Source organism: Tauraco erythrolophus, chromosome 11 (assembly GCF_009769465.1).
Source record: "Tauraco erythrolophus isolate bTauEry1 chromosome 11, bTauEry1.pri, whole genome shotgun sequence".
NCBI lineage: Eukaryota > Metazoa > Chordata > Aves > Musophagiformes > Musophagidae > Tauraco > Tauraco erythrolophus.
The window spans coordinates 24,207,725-24,220,205 of record NC_141475.1 but is presented as its reverse complement, the minus strand read 5'-3'; the positions used below and the strand labels follow the sequence as shown (position 1 = coordinate 24,220,205).

Sequence of the window (12,481 nt, the reverse complement as noted above, 5' to 3'; positions counted from 1 at the left end):
TCAAGTGATAATAAATCTATTATTCTAGCAGTTTGTTAGTCACTGTCATGCATAACATATATCTTACTGCTCATTAAAATGTATATGTCTCTAATTTCAAGAGACCGGATCTAGCCCTATCTACTGCTTCATGTGCCACCACTCATCATGTGCCAATGGCAGATCAGTAGCAGCGAAACAGCACAGGACAGTGCAATGCTATGCATTTATGATGGGAACATAAACGTCCAGTATTGACTCTCGTTGCCTATATATGAAGAGAAATGTTGAAATGAGACAACGTTCTCAAATTGTACTTTTCCATCTGAGGTAACCCCATTAACTTGTCACATGAAATACGTTTCTTGTGAATTAGATGAATAGTTGCTTTGGCAAGTCTAAACTAAGCAATTTTATGTTCAATTATAACCTAAAGAAATGAAGCTGCCAGATGCCTTAACCACCGTATGGGCACATCTTCTCAGACTATTCCCACTGCAATAGTGGGAATCGCTGTCCTTCCAGTTCGCACCCGAATACACTGGGGATCAATACTAGCTATCGAGAGCAAATGAATGCAAACGTCCTTTATATGACTGCCCGATGCGCAATTAATTACCTTAATGTTTGGATGGAGGTGCATGAGCGTCCGCTTGCTGTATTCACTATTGATCCCTAGGGCAAGCTCCACCTCTTTGTACAGCATAACAAAAATCCTCACTCCTTGTTGCTGTCAGAAATAAAAAGAAACACATGATATGCAGGTATTTCAGTGAATACAGTCCATTTCCAAAGCAAGGAAAAGCTAAGAGGCAGCAAGCACGTTGTGCCTGCAGACAGAAACACAGGCTGAGGTTGCTTGTTCTTGATTACACTCTTCCAGATCCACTGTGGTGGTCCCACAACGTGCAAGAACCTGCGCTGCTCAGAAGAGCTCTTCAGCTTCCAGCGAAGGGCTCAATACCTGGATTTGTGTGTGAAGAGCTGAGCTATGCCAAAGCCCATCAACCTGCTATTCTTACAGTAGCTCTTTTTAAGCATCTTTTGAGGTATGATTTTGCAAACGTGATTCACTCCACATATAACCGTGTTGCACACATCCACTGGAGTTCAACTTTTCTGCTGTTTCACATTGCCCTGAGGTTTGCCTACAGTTCAAAGCTTCTGCAGGACGATACCAGTGTGGTCAGACTGACATCCCTCTCCTAAAGGGGATGCAACTGACCCAACACCAGCAAACAAGTTCTCTCTGCTGGTAGAGCTAAACAAGCTCCTGGATTACAATGAGCAGTGCTCACAGGATGGTGCTTTTCTTGACTAGAACAGTGCCCACAGGAGGGTTTCTAAGGACACTTGTTAAGGCACTTTCAAAACTGCCAAGCACTTCCCAAACCTCAGCAGATGCTGACCACACACTGGAACAGCTGCCGTAAAACAGCACGCCTTCAAACCTTGCAGTGAAGCTTAAACTTGGGACCTAAACTTTCTACAGCCTTTTAAGCTTCTATTTCCATGAAGCTGCTACTGATAGCTTGAGCTGTCGCCAAATTGTGGATGACATTCTCCTCCCCACTGCAGCCAGAGGAGCCCACGGCAGCACTGTACATAGCCCTAGACGTAGACACCAGCTCGCCAACCGAATCAGAGCAATGCCACAAGTGAGAGAGCCGGCAAGTATTTCCAGGAACTAACCTTAAAACATTCCTCGCTCTTCCAAGGTATTTATAGCCCTAGGAAAATCCATGTCAACACGACAAACAAAGCCAAATTCTCCCAGTGAGCATGCCCCATGGCCATGTTTCATCTACCAGAAAAGAAGACTACTTCCAAATCAACAACAGTCAGACCCATAAAACTTTTTTTTTTTTCCTAGGCATGCAGAGGGGCAAGGACTGTGACGACAACTGGTTTGGAAGAGCAAGGAGTCAAAGACTACTTCAGCATGTCCACCTGGACTCCTGCCCTGCTCCCACATCAAGAGTTCAAGAGACTTCCCTGGCCACGCCTCCGTTCCTGACTTACTGCTCACGTGGAGCACGCTACCATTTCTAGTGCCGGTGTTACCACGTGTTGGGTGAACAACTGAAGTACAGCCCACATTCACAAACACCTCACGCTCAGCTTCTCTGTCTGACTCGCTTGGCTCCATGAAACATGTTCTCTACAGTCTGGCCCCAGACACGTTACTGGAACACAGAGTACAACCGGCAACAAAAGAAACTGTTTTCTGAGATGAAAGCGCTTAAAGAAAAGAAAAACAGAACTAGTCGTTGTGGTTGCTTGCTCGTATCTCCAAGTGCTGCACAAGAAAGGAGAGCACGCAACGGCACAGAGCTTGGCACGAGAATCCTGATCGGGAGCGCCAGGAAAGGCACCGAGTCAACAGCGGGTCTGAGCTTTTCTCTTCAGGAGGAACAGCAGAGAAAGAGAAATTAAAACAGAAGGAAAAAAGCCTTATTAAGTTTAAACAAGCATTTATCTACTGAACACGAGCATTTATTAGCTCAGGTAACATGGCAATGCAAACAGGATTCCAAGTCTCCGAGTCATGTTTATCACCTCCTTGTAAACAAGTTGAATGCCACAGCCCAGCTCTGGGGAGCGTGATGCTGCTTGTGTTTGCACACTTGTTTTCATGCTTTGCTGAAGCCCTTTCCCCACATCCCTCTTCTGCAGCAATGCACCAGGACTCTCATGACTAGAGCCTCCATCTGAGAATAGAGAGCCGGGGAGGCACAGCTTCTTCCTCTTAGTGGCCCCAAAAGCCATGAGAATATAGAAAATGGTGGGTAGGAACAAAGAAAACCAGGAGACATACAGGTAGTAAGAGGCAGCTCCAAAAAAAATAAAGCCTTTTCTAATAATATAAGTTCCTCTTGGAAATAAAAATAATAATAACAAAACACAAAAACCTTTCGGGCTTTGCCCTTTCTTTTTCTCCACTAAAAATCATCATCACCAACAGTAGCAGCTGTGCAAGAGCGATGGCAGGAAGAGCTTTGGGAAGCTTGGTCTGGGCAGGATGAAGGCAAGAGGGGCTCTACCAGGAGTAACAGGGCTGGGGGACACTAGGATGATGTCTAAGGTCAACAGGCACTTCTTTACTACAGCAAGGAATGGTGGGTGAACAGCAAGTTCTTTGGTGTTTAGTTGTAGCAAGGACCTACGAGACGTATCAAATATGGAAAACAGATGAGAAGGCAATAGGGAGTTAGCATGAACCTCTGGATGATCCTGAGTGACTTATTTGCTAATGACATCCTGATTTTCTTGGCAGACTGACAGTACCTTTCACAGCTTCAACTCTGAAAGCTGCAGCACAGACACACAACATGTGGTAATGACAGAAGGATCTGCACAACACAGTAACGTACAAACCACCTAGCGAGAGCCACCACAAAGTGCTTAGTCTTTCCCATACCTCTAAATTACATATGCCACAAAGAAAGCACCAGGCAGCAACCACTTTTTTTTGTCCCCACCAGAAGCTGGGGCAGTCATAACACAAGGCTGAACTGACCCAAACCTGAGGACTCGAAGGGGCAAATCAGAGAGTCTACCCTTCTGCCTCCAAGCTCTTCCAAACACAAACCGGGGGAGCAAATCAAAACATGTTGTTTTTTGAGGCCACCCAAAGCCAGGCTCAGCCAGCTTCAACTCTCAAGCCTACCAAAATAAACGGTGCAAAGGCTCCAGTCCCACTATGACCATATAACTGGGTGGGCACAAGGGGCCTTCTGCAGGGTGAAGGTTGCAGCTGGAGCTCACTTACTGCTTTCCGCTTGAGGATGCAGTCCAGCCGCCAGCGGTTTCCTTCCACAACGGGTCGTTTCATGAAGATTTCTGGGCTCAGCCTAAGAAAATAAAGAGGTGAAAAAAACACAACATATGTCGTCTGCAAACAAAGCATTGGCCTAAATAATCAACTCAGTAAGCAAAGAAATAAAGAAGTTTATAAGAGGTGGATGTGAAGGCTCACGTCCCAGAGTGATGCGTTCTCCAACATCATGCTCTTTGATTTTTAATAACGGAGCGTTACAGAGGGCAAGAGATGTGTCCAGCTCAGGCATCTTAGTATTCAACAACCCATGAGACCAAGTTTAAGAGTGATGTATAAATGGGGCAACTTGGACTCTATCTATGAAAGAAAGATGCAACAAAAGAAAACCCCAAGGTAGACTTGAAAGAAATGTGTAGACATAAAAAATAAATGAGAGTGGGATTTCAGTTCTCCTGGTACTTAGCCTATCTGAGTAGCATAGATTTGTACTGTATTTTTTCTTGCTGCCTAAAGACAAAGCAATATGATCTCTCAACAGGGCGTTTTATTGATTCATAGCTTTAAGGATTTCAAGGAATAATTAAGCAATCTCATCCAACTCCTGCAAAGGACGGTGACAGAATTGCATTCCTTTACTTTTGTACTGAGCATGGGAACTTGTGCTTGGTTAAAGCATATGGCTACGTCCCAAAAACACACTTCTGACAACAGCTTTTTTATCTGTAACTTGGAGTTTAAGATAAGTTTTGCAATTCCAAGATACATTAGCAATTGAGTGAATAAAACGTTAAGAGACAATGGGTCTGGAACGCGATGCTCTTGCATTGCTATTTGATGTTACATGTGGGGATCCAGGAGTATCGGGTTTATCTGTGGTCACGTTAGGAAACAGGTTTACCCCTGGGAACACTAACATGGTAATTTAGTTTTCTCATAATTGCCACCTAAGAACTAATCCTCCCAGTTCCTACGGGCAGTGGATTAGTAGCAAGTGGTTCATTTTACAGACGGAGAAAGAGGAGCAGAGAGACGTGCCCAAGGTTAAAGAGGACGTCTGAGCTGTGGCTTGGGAGCCTGCCCTACTGTCCTGTCCTCAAGGTCCAGGCTGGCTCAGCCACATTAACCTCCACAAAAGCAAGACACAGGCAACTGCAACCGGCGTCCAGCCAAGAAACTCAGCCCCGAGCCTGTGCAAGCGCCCTTTTTCTGCCTCAAGCAGGAACCAGAGCACGGCATAAACATACTGAATCATTAGTTAAGAAGAGGGCAGAGCCAGGTCCTTTGGCAGCCACGCTGCTCAGGGAAGGGATGACAAAACTCCCCTTCCATTGTCTGGCCCATTTCAGAGCAGAGCGAAATTGCACCCCCCCAAGACACTCTCATCGCTGGCACAAGGCTTCCCAAAACGGCGAGGAGGAGCTGAAAGGAGAGTCCCATGCAGGATCACATGGGAAGGGCACTGTCGGAGGTGTCTGAGCATCCACGTTCCCTGACACACTGAAAAACATTCTTGTCCCCTGGGTTTGCAGCGATTTGCGATTTACACTCCTGATAAGCACCTCAAGCCATAACATTTGCAATTCGGGTGGTGCCTTCATGCAGTTTCAGGCCTCTCCTTGGAAGGAGGCAACCGAGCTGTTGATTTCAAGCATGCGCTTTTGCTGCCAACCCCCCTGAAAAGGCCTTTGAATACAGCACGAGGAGATGTTTGGGTGTGCTGCCAAACCATCTGGCTGCACGGCGAGTTGCCATGCTGTAGGGCCTCCCAACAGTGCCGCGTTGTCGGGAATGTCCCAAGAGAGACGGCTGGTCAACATCCAAATATTTAAGTACGAACCACCAATCTGTGATGAAAATTTCTTCCTTAGCAGCTTCCATGGCATTCGCGACATCTTCGAAGTACCACTTAGCGTTTACATACCTGTAAGAAGCAAACACAGCGCGTGGCTTTAGGTTTCCTCCCCCTTCATTAAACAAAGTCCATAGCTGAAGAGCGACAGCATTCTGCGTTAATGCCATTTACATTCTTTTCTCAAAAGAAAACACAAACCGAATTCCAAGAATTAGGACAACACTCAGGGAGAATTTCATGCTGCTATTAGTAGCTTAATGAAACAGCACAATAAGAGACTATTAAGTGCCACTTGATATTTCTGCCAACCGCACACAATATCCTTGGGTTTCGCTTGATGTGCCAGCTAGGTTTGGCTCTCGGGAAAGGATGATGGAGCGATGTTTGCTTGGATTTACAGAAACTATTTGGGCAGTGGTTGCTGCAAGGCAGAAGCTGCCATGAGAGCACTGCAAGGGTTTGCTTCCAGCTAAAATCAATTTTTTGAGGTGCTTCTGGGAATGGCTTAGTGCAACCAGGTTATGCTATGAGACTGCTGTGTGTGCATAAAGCCCAGCCACTCTTAGACTACACTCGAATTTGCGTTTGCTGATTTTGCAATGAAAGAGAATCAACCTGCAAGGCCTGGATCTGATGCTGCTGTTCAACCAGAGGAGTGGCCTTTGCTTCTGAACCCATCCGTGGTGCCTGGAAGGGTGACGTTGTCTTAGAGCATGAGAATGAGCCTTGCAAACATGGCGAGTGGGATGTATGTTGCATCTCAGAGAACGAAGGGCATGACCAGACCATGGGTCTCAGAGGAGCACAGGCAGGACAGGCTGCAGCACAGCTGCTTTGGGAGGGAGCTATGGAGAAGGGAGTAGCCAAAGACGTTTTCAATAGCACCTGTGTTACCGTGGGCTTCCAACCCAGAGCCCAAAGGCCTAAATCCTTGGGAAACCGCACTTCCAGAATCAGAAACTGGGATAAAACTGAAGCCAGGAACATCTTAACAAAAGAGCAGTTCTGGCTTTAACTCACAAGCACCCTGCCAACTATACGTGCATCAAAATGCCATTTTTATCATTAGGATAACAAACACCCAACGTGTTCAAATTCAAACGAAACGTGGTGTTTCAAAACGCTATCAGCTGCGATGCAAAGTTGTAACAGGACCAAAGCGCTCCTGTCACCAGTACTGCCATTCTGTTCCCGATGAAGAATGCCTCATTTTTTCCAACTTCTCTAATTACCATCAGTCCCTACGGCTACCAAACACCAACAGCTCTCCCTATCAGAGCCCCATGCCGCTCCCGCTGCGGGTGGCGGCACCCGCGGCGCTGCGATGCGGTGGCAGCCTCGCCACAGTCCTCACCACTTGGCCAGCGTGTTCTCCTGCACGGCTGCGTAGGAGCCGAAGCGATGCTCGGTGAGGAAGTCCTTGCCGTGTTTCCGAACGAACTCATCGATGCCCTGCCTCCACCACTGCGCGTGTCTGTAGCTGTTACACTTCAAAATCAGCGACCTGTAAAACAGACGAGGCGCCGGGCAGGATGCTGAAGCCACGGACGTCTAATTGGGCTGTTCCTTGCCCTCTGTGCATGCTGATAAATGCACCTGTTGCCATCATATTTTATTGAAGCAGAAAGTAAGGACTTTGCTTTGTTGTTTTGTTCTCAAATGAATCAACCAGCACTGAGCTGCTCTGCAGTATTGCACTTCCAAGCACAAAGAAAAAGGAATACTCCACATTTAAATTAATAGCACCAGCTTAACTCGGAGGAGAGTTGGACCTAGCTAATGCTGTATTTTTTAAAAGATGAATTTATACTCTATTTATACTGTACGCTACCATAAAAATATTAAGAATACCTCTTTAACCCAACTAGTGTGTCTTTGGGGTAATGCTCCAGTGGAGATGCAGAGGAACATCTCCCCACTTGCAGCTCAGAGGAAAATAAATTACCCTAAGCGATTGCTGCAAACCCAGACTGTGCAACTCCACATGCTCCGTGCCCTCGGGCCTGAGCAACACCCAGAACGAATGATCAAATCCCCAGCAGGTATAAACACATCAGCAGGTGCCCAAGGTGCTGAGCCCTGAGAGATGATGCTGAGCTGCACCCTGTCAGCCCGGCACACCTTGTTAACCCCTCCTGGAGAGGGGCATCCATTCTTCCTTGAAAAAAAAAAAAAAAAGCAAAAGCAAATAGAATAAAAAAAAAAGGGTCTAAATAAAGACTGTGTTTCTTACCTAGAGAGATTGTCGATCTGCAACCCATATTTAGTCTCCGTTTCTTTCTGACCTATCTTAATGCTGAATTCCTTATCCACGAGCAGGACAAAGGCAATGGCCCCCGAGTCTGGCTTCATGTACAGCAGGAAGGAGTCCTTCACCACCAGCCACCTGCACGGGCACAGCGACCAGGTAACTCGTATTTCACCCATGCTGGTCTTCAACATACGAGCCATAAAAAAAACAACAAACTAATAAAGTGAAAAGGTGTTTCCTCCAAAACAAATACAAATCATTTAGCAGGGAGAGGAAAGCGTTCAACTAAAAGGCAGAATTTCTTTTCAGGGGCTAGTCCAGGGAATGGTTTTCTTGAGCAGAAAAGCAACAATTTTATGAACTTGGGTAATGAGCTTGACTACAATATAAGACTTTTAGAGTTATTTGCATGACTCCTTTTTACAGAAATCTTTGAAAATATAGGCTCACATGTCTAACGAAATCAGTGAGACTCTCTCAGCCAGGTGCCCCAGCACTGGGCAAGGTCCAACAACGATTCCTCCACCCCTAAATTTTATTCAGCTTGTATGTTATACCTAGAGGCAATATAGGAATTATTTGACATTTCTAACATTAATTATGATGCTGGGATCACTTTCTCTCCTATCAAAATATATGAACGAGGCATTTTGGAAAGCTTTTATTGCCAAGCAACAGGCACCCTGTTTGAAACACGTGATGAGAGATGACCGACAGGTTTTACATAAATACTGTAGCCTGAAGGCAACTCTGGGAAAAAAAAAAAAAACACAACAAAATAACCACCACATTTTGTACTGTGAATGGCATTTATAATTTTTTCTCACGCTGCAGCGTAGCTGGGGTAACCGGCCCCCTCTGTCCCACACAGGTCTCCATCACCAGACCTTCGCCTCATTCTTCTGCACGCTCAGAAACACACAAAGCAACAGAAAATACTGCAAAAATCTGTTCATTCTTGTATCTTTAGTAACAGCCTCAGCTCCTCATCTACTTCCAGATCCCACAATTTTTTCATTTCTTTCAGGGCCCTGGAAGAGTTATCCCAGCATCACCTCTCGTTTGGTGTCAGAATACCTCCCGCTCCCTACCTGGCCCATAATTTCACTCCCAAACATCCTGCAGGGTACATTTCCAAGCATTCCCCTTTCTGGTTTTCCCAGGCAGCTCTGCATGTCCGAGAAGTCCTGCCCATGTCCATTCACGGCATCATCCCACCATCCTCTTCCATGTTCTTCTCCACAGCCCCCGTGGAGATAACACACCCAACCTACCATAATAAGTTAAATTAATCTGGAGTATAGAAAACCCAACGTCTGCAGCAAAGCTGTTATAGAAAAAGGCTGACCGTGATCTGCCCCACGCTCAGGGGAGCTCTGCCCCCAGCTTGATGTGTCCTAAAATCCTTCACTTAAATAACCCTGTCTGGGAAATATTACTGTTATTTGCTATTTTTTGATGCATATGCTTCTCCCACACCCTTTTTAGGCTCTAAAGAAAAATTAAGATCCATCAGAGCTGAATGTGCCACTGTCCCCACTAATGCTTGAGCTCTGCATAACACAGGGAAGAGTTAACTGAGGTGTATAGAAAGGAAAAGGCTTTTTTTTTTTTTCCATTGAAGAGAAAAAAGAATTGGAGACAATTTAATGACTTGACCTGAAAGAAGGTCACGTCTTCATCTCCTTGTACACTCATCATAGAGATCTTCTGTAAAATTACATTAAGAAATGTTGGAAAGACTATGAAGAAATAGGATCTTCACAAAAACGCAGAAAGATTTTGTTGAGAAACAGAATTTTTTAAGATAAAACTAACCACAGCCCATTGGTGACACTAAAATCCAAAGGTGGATAATGCTTGGAGAAGCTCTTACAGACCAAGAAATCATTGCTCTAGGGCAGATATGTGCTATTTGGATCTTCAAATGGAAAGATTTGCCCGGGAAGGATAAGCTCCAGGAAATACCTCCTCACATTGTTTGGATGCTCACATACTCCTCCATAGCACACACCTCCTGGCACTGCAGCCCCAGGAAACACCGAGGTCTAACACAGAAGGTAAAGGGTTGGGGACAGTAAGTTATGTCCGTCTGCAGCGGGAACAGGGTGGCTTGTGAAAACTCCCATAAAAACATTGGCATTTAGCACGGGCAGTAATAAGGAAGAGGCAACATATTTAATTCCAAGGTTAATTGCACCAGAGCTCCTTACTGCTGCAGGTTGTGTGTTATTTAAACCAGCTCCAAAGCAGCCCCGACAGTCTTTCAATCAACTGATTTTCTTTTTGTAAATTGAGGAAGGGAAGCTCAGAAAACCAGGCTGAAATCCGGCTGGGGCAGTGTCACCAGCTGTGTTCCCTCCTGAAGGCACGGAGCTCCCAGGCGCTCCTGCGGCAGGGAAAGCCGGGCACCCACTGGGGATGATTGCCATTTCTGCCAGCTTGAGGCTGTAAGAAATCCCAATTTTCCCCGGAGCAATATGTCCCTTGTATGAACTCCAAAGCACAAGAAAAAAACTCCACCATGCTCCACGCAGGAGAGCGAGTAGGATATAACCAACGGACCCTTTTGACCTGAAAATCTGTGGCTTTGGTAAAAAAGCAAGAATGTGCCTCACAGACTTTTTGGGAGAAAAAAAGAAACAAATGAGGATTTTTGCATGTGTGCCTGAGGAGCACACAGCATGGCCACCCTCGCCCACCCCAGCAGCACCTTTTGGACCATCGGTAGCACATCCTTCCTTGGCCGCAGCAGTTCAGGCCAGGTATGCGGTGGCCCCCGGAGCGCTTCATGATCAATCCTTCTCTGCAAGGACAGAAGGACGGTCAGGACAGGCAACACGGCTCTTCTGGAGGTGCAGGGCAGCTCTTGGGAGGAAGGATGCTTGCTGAACCCCCAGGCCCTGGTCCCAGGGGTGGCTCTTGGTGCCTCTGGCCGTGCCCAAGTAGCCTCTGCACCACTGCCCTGAAAGCTGAAAGAGGGGCAAAAACACCCTCCCAGAAGGAAATCATGTAGATTTAGGAAATGCAGGGCCCTGTTCTATAGCATAAGCAGGAGAACAAATTGGTTCACAGGTTGCAGGGAGGGAAGGGGAGAAACGTTCATGAGCCAGCTGATGGGCTGCAGTCCGCATCTTGCAGGGCAGACCACTCCCCAGACTAATTCCCAAAGCTGTAGCAGTTCTGTTTGAACATTAATACATTTTTATACTCAGATGGTAAAATACTCCCCAGTCAGTTATTGGTGAGAAAGGAAAGCCATCAATTTGAACAATATTTATTTACAAAGCCATGCTCTTGGTGAACCACAACTGGCAAACCCACAGCTCACGACTCACATGCCCTTTGGTCCCAGGTCGTGGACGAATGACAGCTGGCTTACTCCAATGAACTCCATCTGGGGAAAGAAAAAAAAGATTCCCCCAGTTGTCATACTCCAAAATCCACAAAATACTTTTCTTCATCGAAGTGACTTGTCACAAAGACAGAACCTACACAAAATCCCCAGCAGAAGTCATCTGCCATTGCTTAAGTGTCTTCAAGAAGACCAACAAAAGTAGTTTGGTTGGGTTTTTTGTTTGTTTGCTTGTTTGTTTATTTTAAATGTGCTCTGAGGAACACATGTCAGGCAACCAGGACAATCAAGATCAAATATCATGAGGACCCACCGGTACTCTCCCTTGGATCACTGGCTGAAACGAGGACTCAATTTGACATTGTTTGGGGGTCTGTGCGAACTTGGCTGCCTAAACGAATCCTCTCCTTCCTCCAGTGACCCTCATAGAAAGGCTGGAAGGGGAATGAGCGCACATAGCCAGGGCTGGGAGCAACCTGTTCACTGAGTCCTCTATCCCATAAACACACACGATGTGGTGGTTCAACCTCTGAACCCACGAGCACCTTCCAAGACCACGGGAGCAGGTTGGTCCTACTCCGTGCTGCACACACCCCTGCCCTGCATCCACTGCCCCATCTTGATTCTGGGAGCCGAAAATCCACAGAAAAGCCGCAGTGGGGCAGGAGGAGAGCAAGACCAAGCATGGGCTCCATGACTTCTGCTGGTCTGCGCCCAGCAGGGTCAGCCCCAATGGAGCAGGCTCAGGCTGGGAAACCTGTGTGCCGTGCTATCAAGTTTAACAGCAAATCTTGAATTCAAGCAACCTGCCTCCTTGCAGCTCCTCCTGCTTCAGCCGAGATCGCAGAGGAACATAACGACAAGCAAAGCTGGTGAGAAAGCACAGCGCGATTACGTCCACCTCTTAAAATAGGACACCAGGCAATTTAGACCGAGTAGGCTTTTCTTGGCACAGCAGGACATTCCTGACAGTCTGCTGGTTGTTATCCCTGGGCCCCATTAGCAGGGAGAAATGCCTGCTCCAGGCGTCCCGTGCAGGATGGGGCTTGGGCAGGAGCAGCCCTGAGAAGGAGCTGCCCTCCACCATAGAGGTTTGTCTGCACCCAGTCACTTTTAATTTATTGTTGCATAAAGTTGTCCAAGTGCAGAAAGGTAGTGAGGGCAGGGTGACGGCAGGAGCTGCTCTCCCCTTTGGCCAGGCAGCAAGCTGGAGAGAACCCTCTAACCCCATGTTTTGGCAACCAAGCTGCTGGGACCGAAGCC

At 46.7% G+C, this 12,481-nt stretch overlaps 1 protein-coding gene across 9 annotated transcripts in view; it reads right to left on the bottom strand.

Moving 5' to 3' along the window:
• The window catches only part of PLD1 (phospholipase D1), an 80,518-nt gene that overhangs the window by 28,297 nt on the left and 39,740 nt on the right, over window positions 1-12,481 (bottom strand). For all 9 annotated transcript variants that reach the window (XM_086618229.1, XM_086618227.1, XM_086618226.1 and 6 more), the window contains 7 exons: window positions 11,202-11,260; window positions 10,577-10,669; window positions 7,846-7,998; window positions 6,967-7,116; window positions 5,598-5,681; window positions 3,752-3,833; window positions 599-709 (listed from right to left, as the gene is read on the bottom strand). In XM_086618229.1, the coding sequence (XP_086474355.1) occupies window positions 599-709; window positions 3,752-3,833; window positions 5,598-5,681; window positions 6,967-7,116; window positions 7,846-7,998; window positions 10,577-10,669; window positions 11,202-11,260 (732 nt within the window). The remainder of the gene's footprint in view (window positions 1-598; window positions 710-3,751; window positions 3,834-5,597; window positions 5,682-6,966; window positions 7,117-7,845; window positions 7,999-10,576; window positions 10,670-11,201; window positions 11,261-12,481) is intronic.